The sequence below is a fragment of the Delphinapterus leucas genome, chromosome 20, assembly GCF_059928025.1.
Source record: "Delphinapterus leucas isolate spDelLeu-1000000601 "Yukka" chromosome 20, BTC_Dleu_Yukka2, whole genome shotgun sequence".
In the NCBI taxonomy this organism is placed as follows: domain Eukaryota; kingdom Metazoa; phylum Chordata; class Mammalia; order Artiodactyla; family Monodontidae; genus Delphinapterus; species Delphinapterus leucas.
Window position 1 is genome coordinate 12,623,617 of NC_143148.1, and position 16,524 is coordinate 12,640,140.

The 16,524-nt window shown below is 49.4% G+C and overlaps 1 protein-coding gene across 1 annotated transcript; it reads left to right on the plus strand.

The window, feature by feature from the left end:
- The first annotated feature begins 831 nt into the window (after nucleotides 1-831).
- BLVRB (biliverdin reductase B) lies at nucleotides 832-15,722 on the plus strand. Its single transcript, XM_022585626.2, has 5 exons — nucleotides 832-1,002; nucleotides 9,002-9,166; nucleotides 9,303-9,392; nucleotides 10,704-10,832; nucleotides 15,466-15,722. The coding sequence occupies exons 1-5, from the start codon at nucleotides 924-926 to the stop codon at nucleotides 15,621-15,623; spliced, it is 621 nt and encodes a 206-aa protein (XP_022441334.1). The 5' UTR covers nucleotides 832-923; the 3' UTR covers nucleotides 15,624-15,722.
- The last annotated feature ends 802 nt before the right edge of the window (nucleotides 15,723-16,524 follow it).

Here is a 16,524-nt window from a genome sequence, read left to right on the forward strand (position 1 = left end):
CACATCACACAGTCACAGGTCACAAATAGCACCACAACAACAGTCAACACCCACAGCCACACTCAAATGATGGCACGTTGTCACACAACTTACATGACACACGCAGTGTCACACACTAACAGAGTCACACACTCCCACATAACACAACTCACACATGTCCCACACTCACACCATATCCCCCAGCAGCATGGATGCATACAGCATCACAGACTGACCCACTGTCACCCAGTGTCACTACAAGGTCTCAGAAGAACAGCATCAATGTCTTCCACACGTGGTGTCACACACAGTCTCATACTGTAATACGGTGTTTTACGCAGAGGATGGCACATGGTACCACCCACAATCATGCTCTCCTTTGGCGTTATTCACAGTCACACAGGGCCACACGGGCACATAGACACGCAGTTACACAGTGTCACACCCACACACCCACACTGTCCTCCCTCACTTTTTCCCATTGTAGCCTAGAGGAGGCCTTGGGGCGTAGTGTGAGTCCCACATCAGCCTAGTGGCCCTGAGAGAGGGGGCCTGAGCGAGGAGAGAGATGTGGGTGTGGCCCGCGCTCGCCCCGCCCCGCTCTGGGAGTTTAGAGCTCGGAGGCGGGGCACTGGGTTCACCGTCGTAGACCGCCAGATACGGCCACGCCTCCCAGTCTAAGTGGTGGGCTGGAAGGCGGTGCTGGGCCGCAGGCGGAGGCGAGCCGACTCCCGCCCCGCCCACCCCGTTCTTAACCAGAGGAGTGGCCTTATGGCCCCGCCCCTCGGCCGGAGTCGAGGGCAGGAGGCTGGCTGAGGCGTGGCCCTCTGAGCGGCCCCGCCCCGTCTCTCCCGCTAGGAAAGGACGGAGAGGGCGGCCTAGCACCCAGTCGGTTCCCGCGTGTCCTGCGACTCCGCGGCCTCGCAACCCCACGACCCCGCAGCATGGCCGTCAAGAAGATTGCCATCTTCGGCGCCACCGGAAGGACCGGGCTCACCACCCTGGCGCAGGCGGTGCAAGCAGGCATGAGCTGGGGCGGGCAGGGCGTGTCATGGGGTACACAGACAGAACTTTAGGAACCGGAATCATGGGGTCGGGCCGAGGCTGGTTGGGGCCCTCAGTGCCTTGATGTGTGAGGACCTAGGGGGGCAAAACAGGTGGCCACGGAGGCAGAAACGGGGGACGCTGTGAGGTCCAATTTTACGTGAGCCCAAGGAACAGGTATTGGCCCTAGGAGGCTGGGGGACTGTAGTGACAGGTTTAAATCCAATGCTCTGACGAAATGTAGTTGTTATTGTGGTGCTGGTGGTTGCACACCCAGCAAGGGCTTAACTAAGCCAGGCATTGGGCTGGCCTCCCAGCACTGTCCTCTCTTTAGCACGTGTTAAATCCGCACAGCACTCATGTCGGGTGGGAACTAGTATCACCCCATTTGACAGGTGAGAAAACTGAGGCCCACTGAGTGATCTGCACAATGTCACATAGCTGTAAAGTGGCAGTGCTGGAATTTGTACCCAGCGCTTGCTCTTTGTTTGTTTGTTTTTTATTGAGACCACCAATGGGTCTTTTTCTCCCCCACCACATTTTATTTATTTATTTTTGGCTGCGTTGGGTCTTCGTTGCTGCGTGTGGGCTTTCTCTAGTTTCAGAGAGCAGGGCTACTCTTCATCATGGTGCATGGGCTTCTCATTGCAGTGGCTTCTCTTCTTGTGGAGCACGGGCTCTAGGCGTGCTGGCTTCAATAGTTGCAGCACGTGGGCTCAATAGTTGTGGCTCGTGGGCTCTAGAGCACAGGCTCAGTAGTTGTGGCACATGGGCTTAGTTGCTCCGCCGCATGTGGGATCCTCCCGGACCAGGGCTCGAACTCGTGTCCCCTGCATTGGCAGGCAGATTCTTAACTACTGCGGCACCAGAGAAGTCCCACCAGTGCTTGCTCTTAACTGCCAAAAGACCACCGGCTCTTGGTGTGGGCACCAAGGCTTAAAGTTGAAAAGGCTGAGGGGTGGGTTGCTGTGGGCACCTAATGGAAAGAAGATCACGGAGACAAGGGTGAAGACTTGGGCACACGGGTCCCGGGAAAGTCAATGAGCACTGAAAATTTGCAGTTGCCCCAGGAAAGGGGGCAGGAAAGGGGATCAGTATCATGCAGCAGTACCCTGCCCCCACCGTCCAGACTTCACCAACCCCCATCGGAGCCTGACACTTCCAGATATAGCGCCCCACCCTTGCTGGCCTTGGTGACTCTGAAGATATTGACTATCTGGTTGCCCCAAAAGGGTGGAGGCCACCAGGATCCCACTCTCAGCTGTCTCCTAGCCCAGCTCTCCCTTCAAGGGACTCTGCCTGAAAGTTCCCCATTCAGCCCACTGCTCTCCCCCTCCCTGGGAAGACCTAGTGAGGATCTTGGCTTGTAGGGACAGGAGAAACGAATTTGCTGGTAAACATTTCCAGGGGAGGAAGTAAGAGGGAGATGTTGAGAGTTGCTGAGTCACCCTGAGGAACTGGATTACCGTGTTACTACCTTTCTCTCAATCCTGGATTCTATGAAATTCTGCTCATCCACCCTGCTGGGCACAGCTGGGACTACGCCTGGGGGTGTGGAGCGTTGAGGCCTAGGGGAGTCCGCGGCTTCTCACTGTGGCCCTGACAGCTCTCTTCAGAGCCACAGTGAACCTGAGCCTCGCTGTCCCCATCAGAAAAAGGAAGGGGTTAAATGAGCTCGGCTTTTATTTATCTCAGTGATTCTGTAGGGCTGAGTCCTGACAGGCATAGACTCTGGTGCCTGTGTGTCTGCATTCCAAACCCCAGCTCTGCCACTTAACAGCTGTGTGGTCAAGTGCCTTGTCATCTGTGTACCTAGATATCTGTAAAGTGAGGATGAAACTAGTAGAACTCGACCTGGGGTTCTTGTGATGATTAAATGAGATATTACAATATATGGAAAATGCTTAGAACCGTGTCCAGCATATAGTTGGTGCTCAGTAGGCACTCCTTGGCTGAGAGAACTCAGATTATAGCTGTGTGATCCTGGCCCAATTACCTAAAATTGCCTTAGTTTCCCCATCCTCAAAATGGGCATATAATACAACCTACTTTGTGGGGTTGTTGCAATCTGGGGCTTTTCAAACTGTGGGTCATAATGAGTTCTGAAATATATTTAATTGGTCACAAGAGTGTCAGAATGTATCACATGTTAAATATTGGTTTTATGAAACTTTCGTTTCAATTATATATGTATGGGTTTGTGTATACTGGGTTTGGAAGTGAAATCTATTTTGTATGGAGGGTTGAGATCAAAAAAGCTTAAAAGGGGCATGATCTCTACAACTGACTCTCACATCGTTAGGAAAAAACTTTATACACGTATATAATTATACATGTTATGTGTATATTTTATATATACACAGAGAGAAAGATAAAGCAAATATGCGAATCTAGGTCTTGGAACTTTCCTATAGGTCTGAATTTATTTCAAAATTAAAAATTAATGGAAAACGATAAAGTAAACAAGTCTTTTTTAAACAAAAAAAAGAAAGAAAAGAAAGAAAAAGAAAAGAAATGTTTAGAAATAACCTACAAATGCTCTTGTTCTTTGTGAAGGGCAAAATTTGTGAATTCTAACACTATAGTTTGGTATGGTAGCCACTAGCCACATGTTGCTATTAAAATTTAAATGTGGGTTGTGTTAAAAATTTTTGGAAAAAAACATCATTCATCTGCAGAAAGAGCTTAGCACAGCACTTGGCACATAGGAGGCTCTCTCTCTCTCTCTCTCTCTCTTTTTTTGGCTGTGCCACACAGCCTGTGAGATCTTAGTTCCCCGACCAGGGATTGAAGATTGAACCTGGGCCCTCAGCAGTGAGACTGTGGAATCCTAACCACTGGACTGCCAGGGAATTCCCTAGGAGGCCTTCAATAAATGTCACTAATCACCAATAATGTACCATTAACAGGCACTCTTGTGCTGGGCCTGTGTCAGAGCTCTCACTGTCCGTGAGAACGTTTCTCCTTCAAAATACCCACAGTTTACTAGGGTCCGTTTTAACTAATACAGTGGTAATTAACCAGTGCCTGCGGTGGCATCATGAAAGCTCTCATTGCTCCGCGATGTGTGTGAGGGCAGCACAGGTGTCATTCCCTAATGAAAGGTGGTCACACAGGATGGGGATGCTAGGGATTGTGATTTTCACTTTAGAGAGGAGACTGAGGGCCAGTCAGGGAAGGTGTTTCCTGAGGTTCCTCAGCCAGTAAGTGGAGCTGGGACTTCCCCTGTGGTCCAGTGGTTAAGACTCCGCACTTCCACTGCAGGGGGCACAGGTTCGATCCCTAGTCAGGAAACTAAGATCCCACATGCCCGGCTGGGCCAAAAAAAAAAAAAAAGAGGTGGAGCCAGAGTTCGAACCCAGGTCCGTGAGACAGTATATCGTGTGCTTTTGTGTTGATATAAAAGTCAGGGAGATGGTGGTGAATATGTCACAGTCCCTGGACCCACAGGGCCCTTGCTTGATTCCAGGTCAGCATAAGTAGGGCCATGACAGAGGAAGCACGATTGGCTGGGGGTTCTGGGGAAAGAGGGTAAGGGTGCTCCAGGCAGAGGGGCACGTGCAAAAGCCAGGAGGCAGGAAACAGCATGATGCATTTGAGGAACTGAAAGAAGTTCAGTGTGCGAAAAGGGCCATGGCTCCAGCACAGGTGAGAGAGGAGAGGCCATATCCTGGGGGACCTTGAAGTCTGTCCTAAGGAACATGACTATCTCAGGGCACCGGTGGGGGGGGCGGTCAGGGGAGGGATCTGAGCCAAGGGCACTTTGATATAACAGTGGAAAGCTCTACCTGGCTACCACGTGAAATATGGGTTGGAGCGGTTGAGAGAGGCCAGGAGCCCAGGGAATACTAGACCAGGACGGGAAAAAAAAATTGTGAGATGGTGAAAAGGTATAGTAACAACCAACACCCATATAATGCTCTTTCCTGTGCTGGACACTCTTCTAATCTTTTCATTTGTTTTCGTTTTGCATTTTTTACATAGCAGCTTTTTTAAGATATCATTCACATGCCATACAATTCACCCATTTAAAGTATACAGTTCAGTAGGTTTTAGCATATTCACAGACTCGTGCAAACCTCACCACAATCAGTTTAAAACATTTTCATCACCACCAAAAGAAACCCTTAGAAGTCACTCCCCATTTTCCTGCTCAACCCCTTCCCCAGCCCTAGGCAACCACTCACCTACTTCTTTTCCTTTTTCCCCCCCCCCCCCCGTATGCGGGCCTCTCACTGTTGTGGTCTCTCCCATTGTGGAGCATAGGCTCCAGACGCGCAGACTCAGCAGCCATGGCTCATGGGCCCAGCCGCTCTGCGGCATGTGGGATCTTCCCGGACCGGGGCATGAACCCGTGTCCCCTGCATCGGCAGGCGGACTCTCAACCACTGCGCCACCAGGGAAGCCCACAACTGCTCCTTGTTTATATGGATTTGCCTGTTCTGAACCTTTCATATAAATGGAATCGTACACTATGTGGCTCTTTATGACTGGCTTCCTTCACTTAGCAAAAAAAATGTTTTTTCAAAGTTCATCCATATCGTAGCATGTGTATCATTTCTTTTTATTGTTGAATACCATTACATTGTTTAGATATACCACATTTTATTTATCCATTCGGTTGATGGAAATTTGGGTTGTTTCCACTTTGGGGCTATGATGAGTAATGCCTCTATGAACATTCACGTATGAGTTTTGTGTGCACAGATGTTTTCATTTCTCTTTGGCATATACTTAGGAGTGGAATTGCTGAGTCACATGGTAACAATACGTTTAACCTTCTGAGGAACTGCCAGATTACCTTCCAAAGCAGGTGTATAATTCAACGTTCCCATCAGCAGTGTATGAGGGTTCCTGTTTCACCACATGCACATCAACATTTATTATGTCTTTTTGATTATGGCCGTCCTAGTGGTTATGGCCGTCCTAGTGGGTGTGAAATGGGATCTTGCTGTGGTTCTGATTTGCATTTCCCTGATGGCTAATGATATTGAGTATCTTTTCATGTGTTTATTGGCCATTTGTATAACCTCTTTGGAGAAATGTCTATTCAGATCTTTTGCCCAGCTTTCTTTTTTTTTTTTTTTTTTTAAATTTATTTAGGCTGTGCCGGGTCTTAGTTGCAGCATGCAGGATCTTCGTTGAGGCATGCAGGATCTTTGTTTATTTATTTTTTGGGGTTGCGGCACGCGGGATCTTTTAGTTGCAGCATGTGGACTCCTTAGTTGCAACATGTGAACTCTTAGTTGCGGCTTGCGGGATCTAGTTCCCGGATCAGGGATTGAACCCGGGCCCCCTGCATTGGGAGTGTGGAGTCTTACCCACTGGACCACCAGGGAAGTCCTTGCCCAGCTTTTAATATTCATCTTTTATTATCAAGTTGTAGGTGTTCTTTCTATATTCTAAATACAAGTCTCTTATCAGCTATATGACTTGCAAAATTTTTCTCCCATTTTGTGGGTTGTCTTTTCACTTTCTTGATAGTGTCCTTGGAAGCTCAAAAATTTTTAATTTTGATGATGTCCAGTGTATCTATTTTTTCTTCTGTTGCGTGTGCTTTTGGTGTCATAGCTAGGAAGCCATTGCCTCATCCAAAGACGCAAAGATTTATGCCCATGTTTTATTCTAAGATTTTTTTTTATTAATTTATTTTATTCTATTTATTTGGGGCTGTGTTGGGTCTTCGTTGCTGTGCGCGGGCTTTCTCTAGTTGCAGCGAACAGGGGCTACTCTTCGTTGAGGTGCACAGGCTTCTCATTGCGGTGGCTTCTCTTGTTGCGGAGCACGGGCTCTAGGCATGCGGGCTTCAGTAGTTGTGGCTTGCGGGCTCTAGAGCACAGGCTCAGTAATTGCGGCACACGGGCTTAGTTGCTCCTCGGTATGTGGGATCTTCCCGGACCAGGGCTCAAACCCATGTCCCCTGCATTGGCAGGCAGATTCTTAACCACTGTACCACCAGGGAAGCCCTCTTCTAAGATTTTTATAGTTTTAGCACTTACATTTAGGTCTTTGATCATTTTGAGTTAATTTTTGTATATGGTGTGAGGTAATAGGGATCCAACTTCATTCTTTTACATATGGATATCAAGTTGTCCCTGCATCATTTGTTGAAAAGACTGTACTTGCCCCATTGAATCATCTTGGCACCCTTGTCAAAAATCAACCAACTACATTAAACTTTTAGAAATATTATTTAGGGAGTTCGCTGGTGGTCTAGTGGTTAGGACTCGGCGTTTTCACTGCTGTGGCCCTGAGTTCAATCCCTGGTCAGGGAACTAAGTTCCTGCAAGCTGCATGGCACGCCCAAAAAAAAAAAAAGAAATGTTATTTAAACCCACAATAACCCTATAAGGTAGAGACTATTATTAGTGTCATTTTAAAAATGAAGGCCCTAAGGCCCAGACAGGTTAAGTGAGTTGCCCAGTGTCACAGCTAGGTAGTGGTAGGGCCAGACAGAATTCAAACCCAGGATTGCTTTGAGGATTAAAGAAGCTAATAACTGTAAGGAATTTGGCACCTGGCATATATTGAGTGCTCTCTAAATACTATGTATCATTATGATCATTATCACTGCCCCAGAGTGTACAAATTTCTAATCATTTGTTTTTTACGTATATGATGATAGCTATCAAGAGAAATGTAACAGGGGCGTTCCCTGGCGGTCCAGTGGTTAGGACTCTGTGCTTTCACTGCCAAGGGCCCGGGTTCAATCCCTGGCCGGGGAACTAAGATCCCACGAACCCGTGTCCCCTGCATCGGCAGGCGGACTCTCAACCACTGCACCACCAGGGAAGCCCACCCCATCATTTTTTTCATTTCTTGTACCAGCTGGAGGTACAAGATAAGATGTTCCGGGCTCATCTTGTCCTCTCCCTGGCGTGGCCCAGCAAGCAGCCATTTCTTCAACGAGCTCTGGCTCATTTTTCATGAGAATGCTATTTAGAGGCCGTCTTCATCAGCTCAGGCCACTACAACAAAATGTCGTAGACCGGGTTGCTTAGACAACAGACATTTCTCACAGTTCTAGAGAGCGGAGAGTTCAAGATCAAGGTACTAACAGGTTTGGTTTCTGATGAGGGCCCTCTTCCTGGCTTGCAGATGGCCGCCTTCTTGCTGTGTTCTCACATGGTAGACAGAGAGAGAGCGAGCCTTGGTCTTCCTCTTCTTATAAGGACACTAATTCCATTATGGGGACCCTACCCTCATGACCTCATCTAATCTAATTACCTCCCAAAGGGTCCGTCTCCAGATACCATCACATTGGGGGTTAGGGTTTCAGCATATGAATTCAGCATATGACATAAGCATTCAGTCCATAACAGAGACTACAACTACTAATTTTATTTTTTTTGCGATACACATAAACATTGATATATTTTGCCGTTATTTAAAACAAAGGAAGAAATATGTTGGTTGTAATCTTTAAAAGGGAGGGTATGTGTCAGAAAGGGGACACAGAGTTACAGAGTTATCCAAAATTCTTTTGGGAGGTGACATGCCAAAGTGATGTTCAGACTGTTTAGTAACCACTAAGACAGGACCCAGCCCTTCAGAAGTAAGACCTAGGGAACCAAACCCAATGATGGACAACCTTTGGGCAGCTCATGTCCTTCTCTGTACCTCAGCTTGCTCCAGGACCATGGATGGGGGGCATAGACCAGTGTGATGCCAGGCATTAACCCTTTAGTCACCGGAGGGTGGAGAAATCGCAAGAGTGGGGAGTGAAGGGAAGAAGAGACCCTTGGAGGCATCAGAGCAGGTTATTTATGAATCGACATCAAGGTATCACCTTATTTTAACAACCAGCTGGATATCAACTGTGGGTATGCCAGCGAAAATATTTGAAGACCGTTGTCTCAGAACAGGGGACCTGCGGGATGGATTTGGGGGTTCATGGCACCCTCCAGGACCCAGCCCCTGGAGGCTGGGAGTGCCAGCCCACAAGCCGACTGACCTGCCTCTCTGCCCCTCTTTGCAGGCTATGAGGTGACAGTGCTGGTGCGGGACACCTCCAGGCTGCCCTCAGAGGGGCCCCAGCCGGCCCACGTGATAGTGGGTGACGTTCGGCAGGCGGCCGATGTGGACAAGACTGTGGCGGGGCAGGACGCCGTCATCGTGCTGCTGGGCACCGGCAATGACCTCAGTACTGGGCCCCCCCTCTGCCCACGGCCCACCCCTGCACCTCGGCCCCCAGCGCCACCCCCGCCCCCAGCCCCACCCCTGCCGCCGCCGCCACCGCCGCCGCCCACCAGTGACAGCCACTCTCTGTCTCCTCTAAGGTCCTACCACAGTGATGTCCAAGGGTGCCCAGAACATTGTGGCGGCCATGAAGGCCCACGGCGTGGACAAGGTCGTGGCCTGCACCTCGGGTGGGTGGCGGGGTCATAGGGGTGGGGCTGAAGAGTGGGGGATAGGTACTGGACGGGCAGCCCAGGGGCTCCTACAAGGTGGCATTAGAGCCACTCCAAGTTACTGTGTATTTATTGAGCACCACCTGAGTGCCTGAACCTTGCTGGATGAGGCCAGAGACACAATACAGCCCTGGGCCCTGTGCCATGGTTCTTACAAGGAGGAGGGACGTGGCAACAGAGCCACCATCAAACAGTGACCAGTCAGGGCCAGGGTTGGGGGAAGCACAGGCAGAGAGGTCAAGGCCAGGATTCGGGGGGAGCATGGGCAGAGGGATCAGGGCCGGGATAGGGGAAGCCTAGAGGACTCTGGGGGCCCAGAGGGGTGCCTGACTCATCCTGAAAAAGGGACAGGGGGAGAGCATCATAGAGGAAATGACAGAGCTGTGTATACATAGGCCAGGTCTTTACCCTCACAGAGCTCCCAATTTATGGGGAGATGGTATTAAACAAATGGTTGCCTGGAATAATCTGAAAGGAAGGCTGCAGGGTGTGTAACAGGAGCAGTTAATTCTAACAGCATTTATTGAGCTCTTATTGTGTGCTCGGCACCATCTGAGTGCCTTACAGATGAATGCCACTTAAACCTCTCAAAACTCCTTTGAGTAGCACTTATATTCACAGTGGGTCACAGTAGGTGCTCAGTGAGTAGTAGCTGTTCTTATTGCTTCCTAGCTAAGGGAGTGGAGGCACAGAGAGGCCCATCACCTTACGCGAGATCACACAGCCTGTGGCTGGCAGAGCTGGGGTGTGGAACCGGACTGTCTCCATGGTCCACACTCCTCACCTTTGTTCCATCACACATTGTCTCCCAGGGAAGGGAAGTGACATGAGGGAGCAGTGGGAGGATAAGGGCACTCCAGGCAGAGGGATCAGCATTTACAAAGGCTGTGAGGTGGGAGGGAGTGTGGCTGCAGCAGAGCGGGTGAAGGGGAGAGTGTTGGGTGGTGAGGTCAGGTGGGGCCTCGTGGACCTGATGGGGCCTTTGCTTTTACCCTGAGTGAGATAGGGTCACAGATGAGTCTGACCCCTCTGGCTGTGCCGGGGGAACAGAATGTAGGGGGGCAGGGGCAGGGAGACCAGGGAGGAGGCTGCTGCCATGGTCTAGGCAGGAGGTAACAGTGGACAGGAGCAGGCAGGGTGAGAAGCCTGGAGAAATTGGAGGGCAGTAGTGAGCCCCCGTAGGGGTTGGTCCTGGCAGGAGACCTGCGGGCTATGGGCCTGGCCAGGCTGTCCTCAAGCCTTGGCTGACCCTACCCTGTGTTCCCCCAGCCTTCCTCCTGTGGGACCCGTCCAAGGTGCCCCCAAGACTGCAGGATGTGACTGATGACCATATCCGGATGCACGAGATACTACAGCAGTCGGGCCTGAAGTACGTGGCTGTGATGCCGCCACACATAGGTGAGTGGGTGGGTCCCAGCTGCAGGGTTACCGCCAGCCTGCCCCCTCCTGTCCTCTGTCGACATTCACTGGGCCTTCCCTGGGCAGTTGAAAATTGCAAACCTTCCTCCTACACTTTCTATGCTCCTTCCTGCTTGATTTGTATCTCCTTTCTAACATACTTTTCAATTATCTCTGTTGTACAAACTATCCAAAATTTTAAAATGTAAAACAAAAACCCTCATTTATGATGACTCTCTCAGTACTGGGAGCTGACTAGGCTCTGGGGGCACTTCTTGCTGGCGTCTCGCATGCCGTTGCTCAGTAGCTGGCAATAGAATTGTGTGGAAGGAAGCCACGACAGGGCTCGTGGTAGGTGCAGACTGTCTGTCCCTGGAACACCTGCATGCTGCCTTGCCTAGCGTCAGATCTCTCAGGGCTGCTTCCGCTGTATTCTCTTTATTAGAAGCAAGTTATGGGACTTCCCCGGTGGTCCGGTGGTTAAGACTCCATGCTCCCAATGCAGGGGGCCCGGGTTCGATCCCTGGTCAGGGAACTAGATCCCACATGCATGCCGCAACTAAAAAGATCCCACATCCCGCAACTAAGACCTGGTGCAGCCAAATAAAATAAATACAGAAATAAATATTTTAAAAAAAGAAGCAAGTTATACTGGGGCTGCCCCACATTCAAGGGACAGGGACTTATGCTTCACATCGTCTCTTTCTTTCTTTCTTTTTTTAAACCCATTTATTTATTCATTTATTTGGCCACACCACGCAGCATGCAGGATCTTAGTTCCCTGATCAGGGATTGAACCCATGCCCCCTGCTGTGGAAACGTGGAGTCCTAACCACTGGACCACCAGGGAAGTCCCTCGTTTCTTTCTTTATCTTACTTAGCGCGTGTCTCCCACACTAGAATTTTGTTTGAAGCACAGATTTTGTCTTGTTTTGATTACAGCTGTGTTCCTAGTGCCTAGAACAGGGCTTGGCATGTAGTAGGTGCTCAGTAAATATTTGTCCCATAAGCCAATACCGGAGAAGATGCCTCACCTCCAGGTGGTGCTGTGGAGGGAACCACACCCTCTTTTCCCCTCCCAGGTCTGGAATACACATTGAGAGAGAGTCAGACCGAGGGAGAGATGCATTTACAAATGTCTCTTGCATAGGAAGTGTGTGCCTGGCCACGATTACAAGTACCAATGATGTAGTCTCTGCTCTCATGAGGCTTACATTTCTAGCGGAGGAGACAAACGAAATAGATGATCTATATTACTGTTGGGTTGTGCTACGCTGAATGAAGAAACCATAAAGTTCAGTGAAGGAACTTCCCTGGTGGCTCAGTGGTTAAGAATCCGCCTGCCAATGCATGGGACACGGGTTCGATCCCTGGTCTGGGAAGATCCCACATGCCGCGGACCAGCCGCGGAACAACTAAGCCCCTGCACCACAACTACTGAGCCCGCGCGCCACAACTACTGAAGCCCGCATGCCTAGAGACCATGCTCCGCAACAAGAGAAGCCACCGCATTGAGAAGCCCACTCGCCACAACTAGAGAAAGCCCGTGCACAGCAACAAAGACCCAACACAGCCAAAAAAAAAAAAAACTTGGTGAAGAGAGTAAGCCTCAGCTATAAGCAGAGGCTCGCTAAGGAGATGGCCCTTCCCCCAGATACTCACCTGATTCCCCCGCTCAGGGGACTACATTCAATGTCCTGGGCTAAACCATAATGGAAAAGAATATTAGAAAAGAATGTGTGTGTGTGTGTGTATATATATATATATATATATATATATATATATATATGTTAAAAAAAAAAAGACACCAGACCTGTTATGTTTCATGCTATGAAAAACATTAAAAAAAAAATGATTGTTCCAGGTTAAAGATGACATGGCGACTGAACTGGATTCTGATTTTGAGGGGAGGGGGAGGTCGGAAGATATTTTTTGGCAGTTGGGGAAATCTGAATTTCTAAATTCATCATTCTAAATGATGTCTCTTGCATAGGAAGTGTGTGTCTGGCCACGATTCCCCTCAGGGGGAATCAGGTGAGTGTCTGGGGGAAGGGAGGACATTCTGGGATGAGGGAACCGCAGTGCGGATGCCGGAGCCAGGCACTTGTATCTCCTTCACATTTGCCTGCCTGCTGATGAGCACTTCTGCTGTGCCCTCTGCCTTCTGCTTGGAGAAAGACGAGCCCTGCACGCCTTTAGTTCTTCTTTTTTTGAATATTTATTTTATTTATTTTCCTTATTTTTTTTTTTTGGCTTCGTCGGGTCTTAGTTGCGGCACACGGGATCTTTGTTGAGGCACACGGGGTCTTTTTCATTCCGGCACGTGGTCTGCTCGGGCTGCTCTCTAGTTGTGGCCTGCGGGTTTTTTCTCTTCTCTAGTTGTGGCGCGCAGGCTCCAGGGCGCGTGGGCTCTGTAGTTTGCAGCACGCAGGGTCTCTCGTTGAGGCGTGAGAACTCAGTAGTTGTGGCGCGTGGGCTTAGTTGTGCTGCGGCATGTGGGATCTTAGTTCCCCGACCAGGGATGGAACTCGTGTCCCCTGCATTGGAAGGTGAATTCTTTACCACTGGACCACGAGGGAAGTCCCAGTCCTTTTTTTGTACGTGTATGAAAACTTTGAAACCTCCAGAAAAGTTAAAGAAATTAAAGGTTTGTGAATACCCATAAACCCTTCATCTAGGTTCACTTGTTAACATTTCGGCCTTTTTGCTTTCCCTATCTATCTATCTATCTATCTATCTATCTATGCATGCATCTAATGTGTATATGTATATATGTGAATACATATGTAATGTATATTTTTTAAATAAGTGTGTATTTTTATTTTTTTCTTTTTCTTTCTTTCTTTCTTTCTTTTCTTTTTTTTTGGCTGAACCATTTGAAAGTAGGTTGCAGACATCGGCACACTCTACTCCTAGAACCTCTTGATAGGCATCTTCCAAGAAGGAATATTTGGATACGAACCACAGTACTGTTATCGCACCAAGGGAATTGACATTCACTCTACCACATCATTTAGTATCCAGCCCATATTCAGATTTCCCCAACTGCCAAAAAATATCTTCCAACCTTCCCCTCCCCTCAAAATCAGGATCCACTCCAGGATCGTGTGTTGTGTTTAGTCACTATATCATATTTAACCTGGAACAATCCTCCATATCCTTTTTTTCTTTTTTTTAATGTTTTTCATAACATGAAACATAACAGGCCTGGTGTTTTTGTTCTTTTTTTTTTTTAACATATGTATACAGTCTTTCTAATATTCTTTTCCATTATGGTTTATCCCAGGACATTGACTGTAGTTCCCTGTGCTATACAGTAGGACTTTGTTATCCCAGGTGTCTTTTAAAATATCCCACGTTCTGGATTTCTGTAGTTATTTTCTTACAGACTCAGATTAAAAATTTTGGGCAGGGTCTTCCCTGGAGGCGCAGTGGTTGAGCATCCGCCTGCCGATGCAGGGGACACGGGTTCGTGCCCCGGTCCGGGAAGATCCCACATGCCGCGGCGCGGCTGGGCCCGTGAGCCATGGCCGCTGAGCCTGCGCGTCCGGAGCCTGTGCTCCGCAACGGGAGAGGCCACAACAGTGAGAGGCCCGCGTACCGCGAAAAAAAAAAAAAAACAACAAATTTTTGGCAGGATTGCCACATGGGTGAGGGTGTGTGTTTCTTTTTTTTTTTTTTTTTTCAGTACGCGGGCCTCTCACTGCTGTGGCCTCTCCCATTGCGGAGCACAGGCTCCGGACGCGCAGGCTCAGCGGCCATGGCTCACGGGCCCAGCCGCGCCGCGGCATGTGGGATCTTCCCGGACCGGGGCACGAACCCGTGTCCCCTGCATCGGCAGGCGGACGCTCAACCACTGCGCCTCCAGGGAAGCCCTGTGTGTTTCTTATTGCACATGATTCCAGGTTGTCTCTGCACTGGTATGCTGCATTTGATCCCTAAGTTAAGTTGGTCACTGTCAGAATACAGGCGCTAGATGCCCTGGTAACAGCCAGGTCATGGTGGGGGAGGGCGAGGGGGGACACAGAGCAAATGTAGCCTTTGCCACTGTGAAGTCACCCTCTGCAACCATGGGACATAACTTCCTCTCTCCAAGACTCAATTTGCCCACTTGTAAAATAGAATTAATAATAACTCCTAGCCCATTCTCTGCTTTATTTCTCACCATCTAACATATTATCTATTTTACTTTCTTATCTTATTATTTGCCTTTTCCTAGTGACTGTCTGAATGCTGAGGGCAGGGATTCATATCTGTTTTGTCCCTTTCAGTGTGCCCAGCACCTGACGTATAATAAGTCATCAATAAGAATTTGGCGAATGGGACCTCCCTGGTGGTACAGCGGTTAAGACTCCACGCTTCCACTGCAGGGGGCAAGGGTTTGATCCCTGGTCAGGGAAGTTCTGCATGCCGCGCCAAAAAAAAAAAAAAACTCACTTAGCGAGTGAATGAAGTAAAGGGTACAGGTTAGTGCCCTGCACGTGGGAAGGGTTTCATACATTGTTGGCTGTTATACCATCTGGGCTGGGCACACTGTAGACACCCTGGGATGATCATTTGAAGTGATCACATGTTGGTTGCAGGAGGGGAAAGGACATCTGATGTACCCAGTCCCTTTGTCTTTACCTTGCAGGAGACCAACCGCTGACTGGGGCCTACTCAGTGACCCTGGATGGACGAGGGCCGTCGAGGGTCATCTCCAAACACGACCTGGGCCACTTCATGCTGCGCTGCCTCACCACTGATGAGTACAACGGGCACAGCACCTACCCCTCCCATCAGTACGACTAGGGCTCTGGCCCCGTCCAGGAGGACGGCATCCCAGGAAATAGAGAACAAAGGAAGGGAGCAATAAATCTTGAGCCAAGAGCTTCAAGTTATTTTAGAGCACCCACCTCTGTGACTCTTCCTCTCTCTGGCTCTGTCTGGGTGTCTCAGTGTCTCTGCCTCTGTGTGAGATTTTCAAGGTATTCATTCATTCATTTCCTCGCTTGGTCCTGTGCTGGGGACCCAGTGGTGGCTGTGAGGACCCAGTGGTGACCCTGCCTTCACAGATCTCACAGTCCAGTGGGGAAGACAGCCCTGCCTCTGTCAGTGACAACACAGAGTGGCCAGGACTCTGATAGAGGAAGTACAGTAGGGCTGAGGGACCCAGCTTGAGGAGTGAACAGGGTTCTGTGGAAGAGGGAATGTCCCACCTGAAACCTCGTTTGGTGCGAATGAGCCAGGAGAAGGTTCTAAGGAATGATAGCAATCTGGGCAGAAGATACCACATGAGCAAAGGCCAGGAGGCTGGAGAGCACGTAGCCCCTTTGAAGAACTAAAATCTATCCCCTACAGTTAATAACACTTTGCTCAGAGGAGAGAAGCAATCAGCCCCCAGAGGCTGTTCGAAGGACACTAAACTGTCCAGGGTCATTGTAGAAAGTTTAAGCTTTAGTCTAAGGTGTTATGCAAGGAGTGGAGCAGGGGAGAGGTGGGGAGGGGACAGTCAGGTTTGTGTTTTGTAAAGCTTCCCTTGGCTACTGTGTGAAGGTGGGTCAGAGGATGAAAGAGTGGAGGCTGGGAACCCAGGGGGTTCCCAGAGGCAGAGAAGGGAGAGTGGGCGGGAGGGAGCCTGAGTGGACAGTTCATTGGGGAGGGGCAGGGAGGGAGGCATCCAGAAGGAAGCCTAGGGCTATATCCTGGAGAT